General features: G+C 45.3%; 2 protein-coding genes across 3 annotated transcripts; one reads left to right on the top strand and one right to left on the bottom strand.

Annotated features, from left to right (window-relative positions):
* Positions 1-71: 71 nt before the first annotated feature.
* On the bottom strand, positions 72-5178 carry GTPBP8 (GTP binding protein 8 (putative)). Of its 2 annotated transcripts, none has more exons than XM_066175237.1 (7): positions 4865-5178; positions 4461-4559; positions 3832-3962; positions 3353-3452; positions 2832-2950; positions 2276-2399; positions 72-1675 (listed from the first exon to the last, which is right to left on the bottom strand). In XM_066175237.1, the coding sequence occupies exons 1-6, from the start codon at positions 5156-5158 to the stop codon at positions 2315-2317; spliced, it is 828 nt and encodes a 275-aa protein (XP_066031334.1). In that variant the 5' UTR covers positions 5159-5178; the 3' UTR covers positions 72-1675; positions 2276-2314. The 2 variants fall into 2 exon arrangements, with proteins under 2 accessions (XP_066031334.1, XP_066031335.1); XM_066175238.1 differs by having other exon boundaries at positions 72-1672.
* A 7513-nt stretch (positions 5179-12691) lies between these two features.
* LOC136303186 (cell surface glycoprotein CD200 receptor 1-B-like) lies at positions 12692-17674 on the top strand. Its single transcript, XM_066206886.1, has 4 exons — positions 12692-12832; positions 15585-15882; positions 16527-16778; positions 17565-17674. Exons 1-4 carry the CDS (start codon positions 12692-12694, stop codon positions 17672-17674), a joined length of 801 nt encoding a protein of 266 aa, XP_066062983.1.
* The last annotated feature ends 3117 nt before the right edge of the window (positions 17675-20791 follow it).

Raw genomic sequence — 20791 nt, 5'->3', positions numbered from 1 at the left:
AACAGCTTTAGAAGAGGCAGAACTTTACTAGGTAATGACAGGAGCCTTAAGGGAATCTTATGCACTGCAAACAACTAAAAACACTTGAATTTAAAACTGAATTTAAAACTGAAATGATCTCTATCAGTATGCTGCCAGGCCCACCCACCACTCATCAATGAGGGGGAAAGAAAGAAAGATCTTTTTCGTCCGTGGCCTGAGAAAGTGCAGCTCCTCTCTCTGCAACTCAGCTGGTTCCTTAAGAACCTGGCAAAACAAAAAAACTCCAGTAGTGTTTACTCAAAGCCTGTTCCCAGGAAGGTACTTAAATATAAATTTTACTGTTTAGGAATAGGACTTGGTTTTATTTATTGTTTTGTCACAGGGGCACTGTCACATTCAAGAATCAAACTGTAGCATTCTCTCCTGCAAATGGCTGAGCAAAATGCAGGAGTTACCCCCGTATTTGAATAACTTCTGAATAAAACCAAGATGTGTGCAGCGGTAAAGCTGGTTCTTCTGGTGAGGATGGTATGTAATATTCCATGCACACACGTCAAGTTTGTGAATATAAATGGATTAACTGGACATATTTAATGTATTTAAGTGGTTAGTAAAAGACTTCGTAGCATTGTAAGGGGTTGTAATGTGATGTAAGGGATTTTGTTCTGAAGAGGGACTAAAACCAAAACTGCCCTTTTTTACATATTCAGGGTTATTTTCAGAGGCTCTTCAGTCAAGGCTGAGGCACTCAAAATTACAGCCTTGATAAGATTGATGTTTTTGGAAGATCCTGGTTTTAAGATACTACAAAAAGACCCTTCCTGAAGTGTTCATTTTGACTTGTTCCATCTGTATAGCTACTACTGCATTTCTAGGATTATGCATCCCTTGGGCTGGTTTGCCCCGCAGCATTTTGGGATTAGAGAAAAAATATTAACAGAATTACAGGGTTGATCACTAAGATGCAGAAGCCACATTTACTCCATTCCTCCCATTCTCCTCTTACATTCATGCTGAAAACAGATCTTGTCTCATGACTAGTGTCTTACAAGAAACTGCATAGTAAAGAAAGTGATATTTCTAGTCCTTTTGCACTGTCAGAGTGGTTTAGAAAAGAACTTTCTTTTCTTCAGGTTTAAACGCTTAATGCAAGTAACTTTGACAGCTGCGTAACCACATTTGGCCGCGTTAAGACATGACAAAGATTGAGTGCCAGGGTTTGACACAGGCACTCCATAGCTTCAGACTAAGTTCTCCTGTATGAGTGCTGCTATTGATGTCTGTCCTTTTGTCCAGCTCTGCCTTGTAACTGGACAGTTTCAGGTGCTCTTAGACAGACACAGCTGCTGTGGGACACAGTTTCCCTGAAGAGCACTGGACACATCAGTGTTGTGCTTCAGCTGCCAGGGTAGAGCTGATACAGGTCACGGATGGCGTGCTTCAGACCTGGCAGTTCATCCAAGTGGAGCTGCAGAAATTCAAGCTGGATCTCAAAATATAAGGCTGGTGCAGCACTGACTCATGACAGTGTGCAGGACAGGGCTCCTCTAGATATCAGTCTTTTATTCCACTCTGTTTCAAGCCAACACTCATGGAAAAGCAGATCCCATGAAAGATGTGTTCTTTCCTTCACCCTTGTTGAACAGGGACAACTCAATGTCTGCAAGCAAGGCATGCTCTCCTGCTGCACCTACTGAACACAGGACACAGAAGAGTTACAAAAGTAAAATATACAAGATGTCAAACACACCACAGACAACAGGTTGGCTATTTCCACTCTGCATGGCCTTAGAGCAGGTAGGTTGCACAGGAGATAGTTTTTGGCTACTGCTATCCTAACTCTAACCCCAGCTGAGAGAAGTAAACCTCTGTGTATCATTCAGTTCAACTGGGCAATACAGTTTGCTTCATGTTAGGTCTGTAGTTTTTCTTTCCTAGATTAAATGCTTCTTTATTAATGATATTACTCAGCTGTCTCTAGTATCCTAAATATAGCAGAGGTTAGGCATGGAGTAGTAGATTTTTGAACATTTCAGTGAAGGGAGAAGAAATGCTGTATTAAAACTTCCCTTCTCTATGGAGGTTCCCTACTTTTTTTCTCCTTAGCACAATCATATAGGTTTTATGAAACAGTTTTATATAATAACCTGGATTAATTTATGCTGCAAGCTTCTTGAACTGATGAACTTAATAAAGAAAAAAATTGAGCTTTATAAATACTAATTTATTCAAAAATACCATATAGCAACCTGGGTTACTTATAAGAAACGCCCCAGACCTCTGGTTGTGGTACCTTTTGTTCCTGATGAGCCAAGCAGACCAGCAGGTGTTTTCAGCGGGCCTCAACGGTGGGCAGGTTTCCAGTAACATGGGCTACAAAACACCTGAGCAAGTGAACCCCCGAGAACTCCACAGAACTGTGGAAACAGAGGCACAGATGTTCAGTGCCAGATACTGCTGTGTCTTGCAGTAATAAAGGCTAACAGCCACTGGCTGTGTTCAATTACATGACCCACAGCACACCTTGGGAAGAGCCTGCACTTTGGCTATGTAATCCAACAATTACAACTCTTACCAGAACTCCAGATAAAATGGCAAAGCCTGCTACCATGCACCACAGGGACTGCTGCCCTGCTTGAAGAAAGGCCAAAGGAAGAACCACCCTTGGGAACAAACTTCACTCGCAGAGAAGGGGGAAGAAGGAAAGGGACACTTCCCCATCAGCAGCCCACCCTCTATCCCTGGGGAACAGTGAGGTGCTGCCTCTAGAGCAGACAGGCTTGTTTTAGGTATCACCCTACTGAACTCATCACCAGAAAGGAAACAGTAGCAGAGGAGAGGAGCTTTACCTGACCAGGAACAGCTGAGGAAAGCATCCCTGAGTGTTCTCCTTTACAAACTCCTGAATCCCCAGTACGTTCTTTAACAACAATCCCCTGGATGCTCGGTCAATTTTTGTTAACACCATCTACATGGATCCAGAAAGGGAGGATTAAAAGAAGAAAGTAAGCTCATTTTGCTGTTAACCTGGAACATCTGTAAGAGTCCTAGACCATCTTACAAAGCAGTCTGAAAGCTCTAGTCATATCTAGGGGGGAAAATGGTCTAACACAGTTCACCAGAACACTTCTGTGGCTGCATAAGGAGTGGGCCTTTTATAAAAAAGTATCTATTTAATAAACCACTCAAAACCCCCTCTTAAATCCCACTTGTCTCCCTCAACACATTTTAAACCTGTTTTATTAACAATAAAGTGTGTGGTTGACTGCTTAGGCAGGTCAACTTTAATAACCTCAGGTATGAGGGTACACACCTTTATAGGTTACCTGTACCTTGATTCTTGTACACCCAAGAATCAAGCATTACCTACCACATAAGGAATCCCAAACTCTTCCAGCATCTCTACTGCAATGTGATCTGTTTTCTGGAGTCCAACTACACCATCCACTAATAGGAAAGTCCTCTTCAAGCTGCCAGAAATACAAGCAACAGTAATTGCCATAAACCATTATTTTTAAACAGTAAACCATTATTTCATGCCTGCTCTGCTACTTCCACTTCCAAATTCATAAGCAAAAACAAGTAACATGGGATCTGGGGATAGAAAGAGACAGGAAAAGCCATGTATGGAAACTGAGGGTCAGCACAGAGCAGCACCTCAATCTTTCCTGCTGTTTTGATCTGTCTGAGCATGAATGAGTGACACTGCAGAAGCTTCCAGGGAAGTGATGTCAGGATTAATGGATGGAAGGAGCTACCCCTCTGCATTTTCCCCCCTCATTCCATGACACTGTATAGGGGTGTCTGGCTGGCATTGCCTGTGCTGTGAGGTACAGGTAGGTCCCTTACTTGTGCCGTTCCTGCAGATAGGCCTCCACCATCTCAACAAAGTCCTGTGGGGCGCGATAGCCGTATCCTGGCATATCCACCAGTGTGAAGTACTTCCCGACTTTGAAGAAATTCATCTTCTTGGTGTGGCCCTGAAGAGAGGATTTAGGAAAGATGAAGCACGGTGGTTTTTAAAAAAGCTGCTTTAAGCAGTATACTAGAGACGCTCTGCAAAACATCTCTATACCAGACCCCTGCCTCCCCCCAAAATACCTTGAACTGCCCAGTCTCCTACTTGTGTAGCAATCCTATATGGCTCCATCCATGAAACAGACTGAAAACACCTTAATGGGTCTCTGAGCTTGGTTCTTCTCAAAGGGCTTTACGACATCCCTGTTCAGGCTGTGCAGCTACTTTGTCTGGCTGAAGGGCTAGGCTGGGCTCCTTCTGCCTCTTCCTGGGCTAGAGCACGGCCAGTGCCAGCCACGAGGATGGCCACCAGAGCTGGCACTTTCTGTCATTTCAGGCTACTCAAGAGCTCATTTCCCCCCACCCTTCTCAGTCCTATCCTCTGGACTGGTAGCAGCTTATGACCCTGTCGTGGTTTAACAGACTGACCCAAAGGGAGGGAATTTAAAAACATCACTCACCGGAGTTTTTGACACTCTAACTTCCACTTCTGGAGCCAGTGAAAACAAGGCCCGGATTAAAGACGATTTCCCCACATTGCTTCGGCCGATGAAGCACACCTGCAGGGGAGAGGCAGAGATGGCACATGTACACCTGCCCACCTCTCGCTGCAGCCAGTCCTGGGTCATTTTTCAGCCCGTGCTGCCAGTGGCCAGGGACAGGGGTGTCCTGTGCCACGGACACGTCAGGCTACCGAGGTGCACACCGGGGTACAGCAACAAATAAACGATTTTTTAAAAAGCAGCAGTAAGTGCCCCACATATTGCCCAGCGCTCTGACAGAGCTGCACAGCCACTGCAGCACCCCTTTACCCCGCAGCTCAGCCCGGCCCGGGCAGGGGACGCGGGGTCAGCGCCGGCCTGACCTCGGGCAGGGCGGGCGGCGGGGCATGGTCCATGCGCACGGCCGAGCTCACGTAGTCGATGGGGCGCCCGCGGTCGGACCTGAAGAGCGCTTCGGCGCGCTGCAGGGCGGCCAGCCCGGGCTGGAAGAGGCGGAACGGCGCCGTGTCGGTGCCGGGCGCCAGGTACCGCTCCAGCTTCTGCAGCGGGAACACGATGGCGGTGCGGCGGCTGCGCTCCAGCCGCAGCACCTGGGACAGGGCGGCCAGCGGCGGCGAGGCCCGGCCCGCCGCACCGGCCGCCCGGGGCAGCACCATCCCGGCCGCTGCAGGCGGGACGCGGCCGGCCCCGGAAGGCGGCGGGCGGGACAGCGGGGCGGTGCCCAGGCTGCACCCACCCAGCCCCGGGCTGGCAGGGCCCGCTACGGGCTGTAAGGCCGCCGTCCGCTGCGATCCCCGGGAGTTGGGGGCGGTCCTAGGGCTGGCTGTTTATAGAATCACTGAATGTGCTGGGTTGGAAGAGATACACCCGCAGCGCACCAGCACTTCTGGCCCTGCACGGCGCCATCCCCAAATCACACCCTGTGGCTGAGAATGTTGTCCAAACGCTTCCTGAATTGTGTTAGGCTTTGTGCTGTGACCACTTCTCTGGGGAGCCTGTTCCAGGGCCCAACCACCCTCTGGATGAAGAACCTCTTCCTAATATCCAACCTAAACCTCCCCTGATACAACTTCAGGTCATTCGGTCGGGTCTTGTCGCTGGTCAGCACAGAGAAGAGATCAGTGCCTGTCCCTCGTCTTCCTCGCACGAGGAAGTTCTAGGCTGTGATGAAGTCTCCCTCACTCTCCTCCAGGCTGAACAGACCCAGTGACCTCAGCCCCTCCTCATACGGCTTCCCCTCAAGGCCCTTCTCCACCCTCGTTACCCTACTTTGGAAGCTCTCTAACAGCTTTATATCCTTCTTATGTTGTGACCAAAACCATACACAATATTCAAGGTGAGACCACCCCAGAGACCAGGACAGAGAGCCGACCAGGACAATCCTCTCCCCTGCCCGGCTGTGATGCTGTGCCTGATGCCCCCCCAGGACAGGGTTGGCCCTCCTGGTTCCAGGGCACTGCTGGCTCAGGTTCAACTTTCCATTGACCAGGACCCCCAGGTCCCTTTCCATGGTGCTGCTTTCCAGCATCTCATTCTCCAGTCTGTCTGTACATTCCGAGTTGCCCCATCCAAGGTACAGAATCCAGCACTTTTCCTTGCTGAATTTCATATGGTTGGTTATTGCCCAGTCCTTTAATTTATTGAAGTCTCTCTACAGGGCCTCTGCCTTCAAGTGAGTGAGTCAACAGCTGCTCCCAGTTTTGTATCATCTCTTCAGCTTGGTGTCATCTTCTGTGTGTTCTCAAGCCAAGCCCAGCTATGCTGTGGAGCTGCTGAGGGCTCCGTGCGCTGATGCCCTGTCTGGCCAGGGAGTGGGGCAAAGCAGTCTTGTCTATCGCACCATCCACCTCCCAGGTGCAGCCACCGGTTTTCAAGTGCTCATCTGATAAGTAAAAAAGTTAAGTAATTTCAGAAAAAAAGAATCCATTTCTTCAAGGTGAACTATGTAGAGGTCAGTTCTATTTTGAATAAAATAAACCCAAACCAACCACAAAACTGTTGGCGCCTGTATTCACATTATAGTAAGAAGACCCCTGAAGTTTTACTACTTCATTGATATGTATCGGAGTGCTGTTTTCCTATCAAAAATCCACATAAAGCTTTTTACATTGTTCTCCTTCATGACTACAGTTCATAGGGCTGTAAAACCATAGAAATAAATGTATGTCCTTGAAACATTTCAGCTTCAAAGTACTGCAATTTTAACATCATCAAATGAAAGTAATCTTAGTCAGTATCTTTATAAAAGTAATACATGAAAATATCCTGATGTTCAGCCTTACACCCAGGCCAGCCTAGACATTCTGTGGAACACTGCCTTTCCTTTGAGACAGAGACCCCTTTTCCTTCTGTAGTCACAGCTCTCTGTTTAAAGCCATGTAAGTCGGGATGGTTTAATTATTACAATGAATAGATTCGAGGCCAGGAAGGACCGTTAGAAAATAACAGTGGCTATATGCTACTTTCTTTGTATTGAGCTCAGTTACAAAGCTTTGAATATTCTGTAGAAAGACAAACTTCTACTGAAATCCATAAGCTGCTTCTCAAATTTATCATCAGTGAAAGTGGTTAACAGTGAGAGGTTACTGGTGTAAACCTAGGGAAAAAGCCCTGTATTCTACCCCAGTCCAGTAAGTTAAGTCCTCTTGAAACCTGCTTTGTTTCACAGCAAGATGGAGCACAAATGTGAGTAGCTCAGGACAGACCACAATCACTGGCTGCTACATGCATACTCAGAAGAGCGCTCCCAAAAAAATCTACAGATTACTTTTATTTGGCTCCAAACCAGTTTGAAACCTACAGGGCAGGCCTCTCTCCTGTCACTGCCTATGGCACAAATATTTATAAATGCAGGAAAAAAAGGCAAAACCTTTCAAGAATTACTTCAGGAGCACTGCTAATCCTTTTTTTTTGGGGGGGGTACTGAAGAAGCAACCTAATTGAATTGAAGTCTGTGGTGAATCTATTAACAGCAAAACCACACTGGCCGGAGTGAGACATGTTCATAACCACACTTAGCTGGCAGATTTCCCCATTTCTATGCCAAACTGTGACACAAGAAGCAGAACAAGTGCTTTTACCTACTTTTGCCTCAGAGTCACACACAGCTCATGGCTGCAGGCAGCAGATTTGCCTGCTTCAAATTACCCTTGAATAGTTACCCCTGCCAGGCACACATTCTGCAGCACAGTACACCCAGACCAGTTGGGCGGACACAGGAGGGAAGGCAGAGATGGGCCCATTTAACACCACATCTGCAGGTGTGGTGATGGGAACAGGGGTGGGTGCCCAGTTCACAGGTCAGCCACTAATTAGGTATCTCTTTTTAATGCGACTACATAGGTGGCAGGAACAAATTAAACTAAGATCAGTATAGGACCTTTTGAATACTTCTATAATTATAGCAGAGGGTGGATAAGTGAGAACATCCAGTAAAACCATGTCTGAAACCTGCAAACTGGAACTGTACATTTCAGTAGAAGGTGGGTTTTTTTCTTGGACCAAACTGCAGTCTATGTTCTCTGGGGCAGACCATAGGGAGATGGAAAATGGCAGGTTACTGTGGACAGAGCTGGTAAATTACCAACATTTAAGCCTGCTTTGTGTCTCCCCTGAAAGACTCTGCTTTCTATTGTGCATGTTATTGCCAAACATCAGGCATTCACATTGGCATTGCCTATGGCTCATGTCTGTGGCAGCAGATGTCTCTTTTCAGTTGCTGGTTATGTAGTTCAAATGTTAGGGAATTGCTACAAAAGTAATTTAGTCCACATTAAAAACTCTGACAATCATTCCTCTGGAGTTTGAAAGAGGGATCTGTAACCATTGACACTGACCTAAATCCCAAACAATAGTCAAGAGCATGGAGCTGGAAAGAAGTGGCAACCCCAGTTGTCTTGTCTGGTCTGATCTTGTCTATCCCAACATTGTGAGACAGGTCAAACCATCATTCCTTTCAGATATCTGTCAGAGAAGAGTAGCTGTGAGACCAGCTGGAGATGGAGTTCTGGGAGAGCAGTGAAGTGCATTTGGTATGGTTGGTTTGGGTCCTGTGAACCAAAACCAGCTGAGCTCTTGAGTTTCATTTCCACCAAGGACCAAATATTGTCACCAGGAAGCATGCTGTGAAGGACAGGGTGAACACACCAGCCTGCCTGCTTTGTTTTGTGTCATTAACAGCACTATTGACTGTCTGAACCTCTGCTGCCCCTTAAAGTGCATCTTACCTTCTTTTCACTTGGAAGGTAGTTTAGGAACTAGAGTTACTAGGATATGGAGTTTTAAAGGATAAATTATTTGTATAAAATGCTGAAAAGCTCTGCACTTTCCTCTATGCAAACTACGCAACGGGGGGCAGGGAGAAGTGTCTCTAGTCCCAAGAAGGAATTCAAGGCCACAGATGTCTCAAGGACTGGATATTCTGAGACATTAATAAAAAATAGTTTAAAAAATTAAAATACTCATTATACACATTAGTAGAAAAGGTTTATTTAAAGATTCGATAGTAAAGTAATGAAAGAGAGAGTCATTATTGTTCATGTGGCAGCTAACACTACTAGTCCCAGCTAAAGAGTAATTTCCACTGGTTTTACAGAACTGAAATTCTCTTTTCAATATCCATGTTAAATTTGCTGGTTATTTTTTTCTCCTGGACCCAAACTTACTACATCAATACTAGGGAAAAAAAATTAACATCTCTGAAAGTTAAATGTTTTGGGGTTTTTGACTGCTAAGTAAAAAGAAAAAGAACATTTCAAGGTGAATGCTGTTACTTGCTTTGAGAAGGAGATGGAGAAGAAAGTGCAGCTGTAACATGGGTCCTGTCAAAAACTCTTGTAGCAGCAGAAACATCAGCAGCAGCAGAAGTATGAAGCCAATCTTTGCAAAACTCTGCTTTCTCAGGGGCTGGACCACTAATGACCATTTGCAGCTTGCTCTGAAATGTCCAGGAGGGCAGTTAAACCAGAATTTGTTAGGTCTGTTATGGGGAATGCAGGGGGAGGCTAAGTTACTCTGCTAGGGGTGTGATGTGCATCCAGAGCCAGAAACAACATAAAGGAAACAGGATGTCATGCAGTTGTTCATGGTGATTGTGAGCTATGAATTCAACTAAAACAGGATCTGGGAACACAGGAGCCTTCTGAGCTGAGATAGAAACAATCTAACAGCGAAGAACACTTGAAACCAGGTCCAGGGCTGTGCTGGAGGTGGTTGTAGAACAATCAGCTCCAGCAGCACAGCTGCTTGGATCTGCTGCCTGGGCACAGCACTAGTCCTCTCCCTGCCAAATCACCCATGAACAACCTTTCCACTGTCCACAGTCATTCAGTAACTTGCTGTGTTGTGGCCAGGAAGTAATCCAGAGACTCAAATCCCAAAAAGCTAATTAAAGAAATACCAACAGTTTTCCAGCCATCTCTCTGAATATCAGAAATGAGGCAGAATCTTTAGCAAAAAGCCCCAGACCCAAAACCATTAGGCCTTTCCCCAAAGTAACTGGACTAGGTTGTATCCCATACTGTAGAGAATTCTCCCCATTTACCAGGAGTTTTCCTGCCTTAGTTTCTAAAATGACCATCCATTCTCCAGATGCCTGGATCTGTTCCTCCTGATTAAAGCCCCAGTGATTAGAACCTTAAAATCTTCTGATTTTCAGGACTTGGAGCATTATTTCATGCTGCCTCTGCCAGTTAGCTCTGAACTACCTTACCCACAGACTGTATGGTTGAAACTATGGTATGTCTCACACCACAAGGATCTCCATGTGATCTTTGCATCTTGGACGTGCCTTGAAACATAAGTTACGATTGTTGCGCTTCACTGCTAAACCACACAGCGCTGAAGCAGAAGCTGTGTTGACCAAGATGCAGGTTGCTATCTGAGATTAACTGACAGAGTGACTTTTTGGAAAGTATAACTGAAGCAACAAGACATCAGAGATGAGAGTTTCATTATATTGCTGCTGTTGTCTTTCATAAGAAGTGTAAGCAGAGGTTGCCTAACTTTCTCCTTAGACTCACCCAGCTTTTTCTCGGAGTCATTTATGGATGCTATGTCTCCTCTTAGTTAAATAGCACCCACTGTATGGGTGAAGGGTGGGTTGAAGGAAGTCATGGCTGTCTGCCTGCCAGTAATCCCTCCAGTCACGGGTGTCTTGCATCTATTTGACCACAAAATGGAAGCCCTTGAAACCGCATTTCACACAGCCACGTAAATACATAAATCTGCTCTGACAGTAGCTGTAGGGGGAGAGTTCTGTTCTTAGAACAGTCAAATAATCATCAGCTTATTGCATCTTGGTGGCTTCAGAGCGTGGGGAGGCAAATATTTCTCTGATAAAATTAAATTCATTGATTTCCAGGGAGGTTCATCTAGGAAAGCTGTCTTTGCTGGTATGAGGCAGGAGTCTTAATCACATGGGAAGACAGACAGTAGTAGCTTAGGGAAAGGCCTTTAGGGATCTTGCGTAAATTAAGGCCCTCTTCTGTCTCTACACAAAATCCCACAGCTCAATGCTCACTTGTGTGAGTATGTGGTGGAATATAGGGCCAGAATATATTGAGAAACAAAACAGTGGTGCAAAAAAAGGCAATCTTGGCCTAACTGTAGGTGTACTGTTGTCAGAGGAAAAGAGCTGTAATATAAATGTAATATAAATCCTTCCCTCCCTCCCTGTAGGGGAGAAGTGATTCCCAGTGCCTTTTAGAGAAAATGTCTTTGTCTATTACATATGTGGGGAAGGACAGAGTGGGCAGAACGAGAAATTTTTTTCAAGAGATTTTGCTTTTAATATGTTGAGCATCCTTTAAGTGGTTAACTAAAAGTATCCTTCCCCTAATTCCCAATGAAAAAATTCTCACTGTGAGTGTTGAAAATTTTATGTTATTTGAAATAGGCGTTTGCTTGAAATAAACAGTTAGAGTTGGTGGGCTGCAAACTGAGCTTTAGTTGAACTATACAAATATGTTGTGTAAATCAAAGATGGATTGTAGTGGAACTTGGAGATAATTATCTGAATATTCATGATAGTTACGACAGGTAAAACTAGGAGCTTAAATATTACTTTAATATTAATAGCCAGAGTGGCAGTCCATAGATTGGGTGCTGGAGTGTGTCCAGAGCAGGGCAGCAAAGCTGGTGAAGGGTCTGGAGAGTAAGTCCTGTGAGGAGTGACTGAGGGAGCTGGGGTTGTTTAGCCTGGAGAAGGAAAGACTCAGGGGTGACCTTATCACACTCTTTAACTATGTGAATGGAGGTTGTAGCCAGATGGGGTTTGGTCTCTCATCCCAGGCAACAAGCCACAGGACAAGAAGACATAGCTTCAAGGTGTGCCATGGGAGGTTCAGGTTGGACATCATGAAGAATTTCATCACAGAAAGGGTGGTTAGACATTGAATTGGACTGTCCAGGGAGGTGGTGGAGTCACTGTCCCTGGAGGTGTCAAAGAAACCGCTGGACGTGGCAATCAGTGACATGGTGTAGCTGACAAGGTGATCGGTCGCAGGTTGGACTTGATGATACTGGAGGTCTTTTCCAGCCTAACTGGTTCCATGATTCTGTGCTGTGATCTGTAACAGCCATATTACAACAAGGAATATGGGACCGACCCAAACCCCCACCAACACTGACCTAGGAGGATGTGAAGATGACCATGTAGCAACCACTTGGTAATGGAACAGAGAGCCAGTGAAGGGTGAGAAGATCCCAGACTTTAATATTGCTGTGATGTTAGCAATATTGCTGTTGGTCCAGACTGGCATGTGAGGGATGGGCAATCAGATTGTAAGGGTATAATTGCCCAGGGGTGTCTTTGTTCCTGGTCCCTCTTTTGAGATCCCTAGCTTGAGCTGCCAGATGTCATAATTGATCTGTGCTAGTATTCCTGCCAAATGTCGATGAGAGCCTTGTGTTAAAAATTTTGTTAATAGCAAGATCTAAGCCAAACATGAAAAATCACACTGGTTAGGCTTTGTTCAAGTTCTGCTGTAGACTTTGTCTTTTCACAGTAACACTGGGGACAGTGGGCCAGAAGGCCGCTGGACAGAGAGCAAATACAAATACCATTTCCTCTCTGCTCACCAATTGTCATCAGAGAAAGCCTCATGCTAGGAAGAAGAACTAGCTCTTTTGTAACTACACTGTGGGGCTCTCAGGAGGAGTGACTCTGGCTTCAGGGTCACTGGCAGGGAATGCTGGGGATCTCACAGCAAGATGGAGGGTGCAAGAAATCCTCACCTGCAAGAGCTACTTTGAAAGTTGTCAGGAGGAGCATTTGCACCATTGTCCTTCTCACCATCACTGCAGTCACAGGAGCTACAGGTGTTTCTGATGTTTCTTTGGCACCACCTCTCTGTTAAAGGGCAGGGGAGAAAAAGGCAGGATATCAGAGTGATATGTCCTCAACTCCTCTTTGGGAAAGAAAAGTCTGGTACAAGGGATCTTTAAAAATTGCTGAAGGGACTTTTAGATGGAAAACCAATAACCTGCAAATCGAAACATTTCTAGCTGCAAATTGATCTTTTCAGTCTTTCAGTTGTCAAGCAATGATGTGCTGAAATTGGACTTTTCAATGCTTTGATGAAAACTGGTAATGATTTTGTTGGAGTATAATATTTTTTATTAAAAATGCAATTGATGGGAGGTTTTATGATCAGTGTGATCGCCCTGTCAAGCTCTACTCTTAGGTCTCAGTGACTTGTCCTGACAAAGAGAAGTATAATGGGATTTTAAGACACTAGGTTAAGAATGGAAGTTTCAATAAGACTTAAAATATAAGCCTTCTACAAATTTTCTGTAACCCTAAAATTGTATTTAAACTTGATTCAGCAGATTTTAAGCTTTCTGATGTGGTTTCTTACTTGAAGTGAATGGTACCTGATTCATTCAGAGGAGAATATGACAGAAAGGCATAGCAAAAAGCACCACTTTCACTGTCTCTTTACAGCCTCGAAGCATGAAAATACATTATGTTGAGGAACTTTGACATTGCAATGAGCTGCTTAGGAGATACTGAGTTGAAAGACAAATAAAATGCCGCTCCTTTAATATGTAAATGAAAGTGTACACAGTTCAATATGCACAGCACTGTCATTCTTGCTCAACATTTGCAAACATTATCCAAAAACCCCCAGTTTGAACACACGGGATGGTTAAGTGCTCGGGTTTGCTCAGTCATTTTCAGCTGAGGTCAGGCATACTCTGCATGGCTCGCAGCTCTGAGGCTCTCAGCAACGTTGAACTAGGAGAGGAAACACTTTGTTGTCCAGTCCTCAGAGACACTCAGTGAACTCATCCAGAAAGGATCCTGAGGCAAAAGGCTCCTTTCAGTTCTGCTCCTGGGGGAATCATCTGCGTTTAAAACACACACCTCAGATTTTCTTGGAATGCCATTAAGGAGAAAAACACTTGTCATTTAAAAACACCTCCAGAGTAATAATGCATCACAGAACACTCTTAACAGCTGAAGTGTCTTCACCTAAAGGATACTTAATGCCCAAAATGAAAAGGCAAAAACCTTTAAAGGAATACGTAAAGATTTAAAATGCAGCCAACTGTGTTCATTTTGCAAGTCAGAAATCATTTCCCAAGAAAACAGTCAAATAAAACCAGTAGTAGTTGAGTTGAAATGATTCATTAATCTAGCTTAAGAAGATAATGAGATTTCAGGCAATATTATTAAAGTAAAACCAATTGTAGTTTTCTCACAGAGGCTAATAGTAATGATTTGACCAATTAAATAAAGTTGATGCTCATTAAGACCACTTCTTATAGCATTGTAAATGTTCAAGAACTGGGCTTCTTAATGTGCTGGACAGCAGAAATAATATAATTCCCGATCTGGGTAGGGAAACCCAACAAAGTCAGATCTTGTACCACGGAGGAAGATTGACAAGGGTTTAACCAGTCATGCAAAAATGGAATCTTCTAATTCTTTGCATATTCCAGATGAACTTTCAATTGCTGCTTTAGTGTATTTGCTTGTAAGGTTTGGGGAGGGGATTAGTATTTCTGGAATAACTTGGGAAAAAACTTATTTGTCAGTACCAGTCAGATTGGTTAACTTTAGTTGTCTGTCTAGATTAATGCAGGTTTTAAAAGTTGTGCTCTGATTTTCTCCCCACACACAGCTTTCAGACTGCCACTAAAACCGTTGTTCAGCCAAAGGAAAGAGCAACTCATGTTCCATCAGTGACACGGAGAACTGAGAGATCAGTTCCCTAAGTTTAATGGCCACATACTAAGAGGAAATGTGAAGTGGTAAATAGAAGTTTATTTGGACTACAGCTATGGGTATTATTCCTATAAACCCATTATTTGCAAAGTTTCATTCACATACATTTTGAAATCTAGGGATTGCTTGCTTTCAATTTCTGCAGAAGCCAAAGGACACAAAAGTCCCATTCCCTCAGCTGCTTTTCACACTGGATTACAACCTGCACATCAGACTCTTTATTTCCCTCAGTCTCACAAGTGCCTCACAAAAGAGGCTGCCTTTCTGCATGTAGGCAACACTAATGCACATATCAGAAAACCCTGAGACATGAGGCAAAATCCTCCTGCACAAGGCTCCACCACAGTTATGTGTGCCTGTGTGCCTGAGAGGTGTAGACAAGGCCTTTACCCACAGTGCTGGATTTCTGATATGAATGCAGAAGTGAAGTTTACTTTTCTGGCAGCTACAGTTACAGAGAAAAGTCACTATCATGTGGCCAGATGCGGTAGTCATAGTTCTGTATTTTAAGCCCTGTGAGCTACCACTGGAGGATTTGCTGGTACAGGCACAGTCTTTGGATGTGGAACTCCTAAAGACAATGGGCAAGGGTAGGGTCCTCCTCCAGCATCCAGTCTTATCCACTAGGATGATCCTCAGTGGGAAATTTGTATTGCAAAGGTTGGCCGTGATAGGCCCCTGGCTCCATAATCCAGAGCTGTAATAAGAGATGACAATGTGCAGATGAGCACAGCCATGGCCTCACACTTGTTTGTACCACTGCAGACATCTCCCTGTGGAGTCCAGAACACAACTCCTGGGCTCCTTCTCACACATGTTCTCTTTTTTCCTCCTCAGGGAACAACACAGAGTTAGTGACCACAGTAGGTGACAGCTCAGTTCTCACCTGCCCTACCAAAGGACAAATAAGTATGCTAATATGGACAATAAACCCCAAGGCTGGAGGCTCTTGTACCTTGGTATATAGGACTGATAAAAACATGACATCCAGAACAAACTGCAGTGACAACATAAAGTGGAAATTCAGAGCAGGTCTGGCTCCTGCCCTTGAGATACAGCAAGTGGGAATAGCCCAGGAGGGAAGTTACAGCTGCGAAGAGGCATCAACAGAAGGAAATTTCCACACAACGTACCACCTGACTGTGCTGGGTAAGGAATGTGCAAAAGTGGAGCTTGTTTTTTTTTTTTTTTAAAGTAAAGAGGGTAGGGTTAGATTAGATATTCTGAAGATATTCAGTATTGTGAGGGTAGTGAGGCACTGGGACAGAGTGTGCAGAGAAGCTATAGACGTCGCAAGGCCAAGTTGGGTGAGACTTGAGGCAATCCAGTCTTGTGGAAGGCATCCCTTTGCATGGCAGGGTGGTTGGAACTAGAGGATCTTAAAGATCCCTTCCAAGCCAAGCCATTCTGTGATTCTATGATTCTTGCTAGGATAAACTCATGCATGTGTCTCCTTTCTCGTCCCATAACTCTTCTCCCTTCTGCTGTTCCCTTTTTCCACTGTCTAGTTAGAAATGACAGGTGTGAAGCAATTTCCCATGTACACACAGAGGATATGAATGGCTGGAGTAAGGCTCAACTAGATGGAGGAGGGTTGTGTAAAAGGGAAAAAGAGAGCTGTTGTTTTGTCTCTTGTGTTTTGGGCCCATGTTGCTGCAGTGGGATGGGATGGAATAGCACCCCCAAATGTATCCTCCTCTTTTCACTGGGTTCCTTTTGGGTGGAGAACAAGAAGATCCCAGCCCAGCTGTGCCAAACTAACTCCATGCTCTCCCCTGGCTGGTGCTTTGCAGCCCCCCCGAGGCTGAGCCTGTACTGTGATGAGCAGGGCAGCCCCGTGTGTGAGGCAGCGGCGGGGAAGCCGCCGGCTCAGCTCTCCTGGGTCCCAGAGAGCAGCTCCAGAGCAGAGAAGTGCCACGACAACGGGACAGTGACTGTTCTGAGCAAGTTCACAGCGTGTAGCACCAATGGAACCAATGTGACCACCTGCATGGTGTCCCACCCATCTGGGAACTGGAGCCAGTCCATAGCGTGCTGTCCCTCAGGTGAGTTTCCCTTTGTGTGTTTCATGTTCAGAGCTCTGTTCAGCTCTCTGTTCATGCATGAAGCAAACATGAGTGGCACTGGTGGGATTGCAGCAGGAAATTTGCAGCTGAGTTTCCAGTAAGAAATTTGCTGGGAGGGGGATGGAAAAACACAAGTGCTGTCAGAAGTGTAAAGGCCTTTGTGAAATTGTAGGAAAGGAGATGGATGCAGTGGATTTGCCATCCACCTCCAGGGCCGAATGGAAAAGTGGGATTAATTCAAAAGGTGATGAGACACAAATCCGTCAATGGTGCGATCACCCAGATCTATGTTTTATAATCCAGTGAATTCCACCTGCAGAGTTGTCTGGGCTTGAGCATTACATGTTGCTAATTGTTTGGTTCCACATGGGTTGTTACAGGAAGACTGAAAGCCAGCTTACAGCTTCCCAAGGCATGAAGCTGAAGGTGTGGCTGGGAAGTTGTGTCAGCCATAGGTAGCTGACTGAAATACTCAGCTGGAAGAGAATCAGAGCTGAGATTTGCTGGGATGCACATGCAAGGCCTGCATCAGTGCTGTGGGCAAAAGGCAAACTTCCTTCATCAGGGACATGGGGGGGATGTTTGTTCCCAGTTGTGTGTCTGGCACTGTATTAGCAGTGCCATAAGTGTAAGGCACAGCTGCATTAGGTCATCCTCTGAAGTAAAGCACACAAAGAGCATTGTCCAGAAGATGCCATCCTGACAGAGGCACAAGGGAAACAGGTTTTGTGAGATGTATCTAAAAGAGCATCTGTTTCTCTTCAGAGGAGAGTGGATGCTTTCTTCACTGTGTCATCAGCCTCACCAGCCTCATGAGTCTCCTTTTCTTGACGGGTGCTTTTCAGCTCTATATTTTCTTTAACAGGTATGCATGAGACACAATACACAGAAACCCCTTTGGCCAGTCCAGAGAAGCTTAGTACTTCTGGTACTAATTCACATCATGCATGGTCACCTCAGTCTGTCACAAACCCATCAGTCCTGCACATGTTCATGGAGGTTTGTTAGAGGACTGGAACAGTTCAGTTGGGGCAGAGGGGAAGGGAGGGGAGTCCATACCTGACTCTTCCTGCTGCCATAAATCATTCAGAAGAAAAATACAAAGGGAAAGGTTAGGGGTTTTCCACGTGATGGAGGGATCTGAATAAAAATTGCCAGGCTATGAAGATTAAAGAATCAAAATACCCATCTGAGCTCAGAGCCAGACTTTTGGTCTCTTTTGTGCTAGGTAAAGAAAGCCAGGGAAGGCAGGGTCAGTATAGAAAGGCAGGAAGTATTGCGTGAGAGCTGAACAGGTCTGCTGCTGTTGTCCTTGCTGGGGATTTCTGACAGCTTGGCTGAGTAGTCTGTCTAAGCTGGCCTCTCTGGCACAAGGTGCAGTCGCTGCCCCCAATTCCTCTGCAAACACCACAGAGGCAGAACTAACTACTGTCTTTGAGTTACACTTTAGCTCAACTCTGTGCCAGGGCTCTTGGCAGCTCTCCTTTGGGTGCTGGCTGGAGCATGGCTAGCTCTGGTCATGCTCATGTGAGACCATAGACATGAAGCCTTATGGCATTGTGTTTCTCTTACAAATAAAAGGGAGGAATTCTGGTTTTACACTCCTAGAAACCAAAATTGCATTCCCACAACAGCCTTGTCCTCACACTTACAGTGTTGGTGCCTTGTTTCCTAGGACAAGGTGAAACTGGTGCAAACTGGGGCAGCTTCCACCTGCAGAGGTGTCTGGGCTTGAGCAGAGATGAAAGAAAGTCCTGTTATGTGTCAGTGATGTGGCCTGCAGCAAGAACTCAGCAGTACCAGAGCTCTCAGAAGAAGGAAGCAAACATCTACATGCAGCCAATGTAATTTTACAGAAACACAGCATGCAAGCTGGATCCTCCCCAACCCTGTCAGCTCTGTCTTCCATCCTCTCTCTAGTGCAAGTACAGATGCTGTTATCACACCTGCAAGTATCAGTCTTTTTGTATAAGGTCAAATCTAACATATGTGCAACTGGAAATTAAATCATGTTGTATAAAATTAGGTCATTCCATTTCAGGTACATTGTATCCTACTTTTTAAGTAGCATGTCTTCTAGAATACAATAAATCAAGAAAAAAATGTTGGTTTGTAATACTTGAGCACAACCTTCCCAGGATGACCACACAGGACTGAAGATAAATTTGAGCAACTCTCATTTTTGCTCTAAAAATTCTGAAGTGTTTCACCACCAGCTACAAAAACAAAAACAAACAAACAAAAAAAAGAAAATCCTTCTGAGGTTGAGCAGTTATTTCTGTTCTAAATGAAGTGCAGAAATTGTACAAATCCTGAGGTCTAAGGCTCACACTAATTTACCTCTTTGCATTATCCAGAAAGCCTGCAGAACACAGCTCTTGAATGTTAATTTCTTTAAACTGCTCTCACTGGTCCTGTCACAAGGAAACCCTTGAGTTTAATTTTTCATCTGATGACATACTGCCATTGTTAAGCCTCTGAACCATGGAAGAATACTTGTCTAAAGCTGAGTAAGTTTGCATGACAAGTGCAAAGAGGAGGAGAGGGTAGAGACCAGAGAAGTTCAAGCTGGACCACCACTTAGATCTTTGTTGTTCCTTCACTGCTTCTACCCAGGCCTGGCCCCATCTCTCGAGCTTTGTGAGCCTCATTTCACATCTGAATCAGCTACTGAAGGAGTCAGGGCCAAAACCCTCACCTAAACATCGGTGATCAAAAAATGCTGCTTTTCAGCCTCAGCTCAGTAACCTTTGCAGTAGTTATCCAGCCTTATACCCCAGAGGAAATGCTGTGTCACTGCATCCCCTCTCCTCTGCAGGTTTTCTACCACTGCCCTGCTGCCTCACCCTTTCCTGGTGCAGCCAATAAACTGGTGTAAACCCCTGCCTGACAAGGTTTCTGCAGGACACCATCAGGATGCAGACACATTCTGCTGGCACAGCACCATGAAACTGCTCCTTTCACATTTACAGACCCAGCTTCATTCTGGCCATCTGTTGACACATGGAGCTGTTTGGTCACAGCAGAGTCTGCATTCTGCAGAGCTGACACACAATGTGGATGCACCCAGAGATAAGAGCTAGAAGAATAAGCAATTCAGAAGCTAAAACAACGATACTGCTAATTCTTTATGGTAACCTAACTGCCTGGAGGCTAGCAAGCAGAAAACCACAGGGGCTTTAGCTGATACTTGTAGCTGTCCTGGTGTCTGAGTTTCCACAGTTCTCATCAGCTCTGTGCCTGCAATTCATGCTCAGCTCCATCTCCTCTCTGCAGCAGCTGAGCAGCTCTGAGCACCTGCTCCTGCAAACCTCTGAGGTTCAGATGCTCAGAGCTTCTCTGCTCGCAGGCTCGCTCTGGGGTCGGACCGTCCGCAAAGCCGCAGCTCTGCTTGGCTCTCACGGGGGTGTTACATACCAAGGGACCACACAGAGAGGATCATCTCCCTTCCCTCTCTTCTCAGGCTCCAGGGCAGTCACAATTTCAGAGAAATCAACAAAGATGTGACCTAGGTCAGCCACAGCCACCCGTGTCTGTGGTATTCAGGACATGTTCTTTGTGAGCTCCACTTACTGTGTTTCTTTAGCTTTTCTCCAGATTGGTCAGGTCTCCAGCCAGAAGGGAAAATATCTCACAGCTTTTGTTGCAGTTTCCATTCAAATAGGTCAGGATCTCTCTTTCCTCCAGGAGGGTAAAAGAGATCAGATTCACATAACAGAGAGTCCACAGGGTTCTGTAACCAGCCTGACCCCTACTCTTTGTTCCTTTTACTCTCAAAGCCATCCCAAATCCTTCTGCAGGAGGGAGCATACAACAACCTGAGCATTCTGCAGTCAGAGTCTCAGCACAGGCTCCTGGGCAACTCTCAGAGCAGATAAGATCATCTCTGTTCCTCTCACTGAACACTGGCCTTCTTGCTGGTGTGTTCAGTACATGATGAGGACAAATTTGGTTGAAGTGTGCTAGATTGAGTTTGTAGCCATGACTGCTAT

This window comes from Chamaea fasciata, unplaced genomic scaffold (genome assembly GCF_029207755.1).
Source record: "Chamaea fasciata isolate MVZ Bird 193981 ecotype frontalis unplaced genomic scaffold, bChaFas1.0.hap1 SCAF_2, whole genome shotgun sequence".
Taxonomy (NCBI): Eukaryota; Metazoa; Chordata; class Aves; order Passeriformes; family Sylviidae; genus Chamaea; species Chamaea fasciata.
The sequence above is the reverse complement of the archived record's forward strand: the minus strand, read 5'-3'. Positions and strand labels throughout refer to the sequence as shown.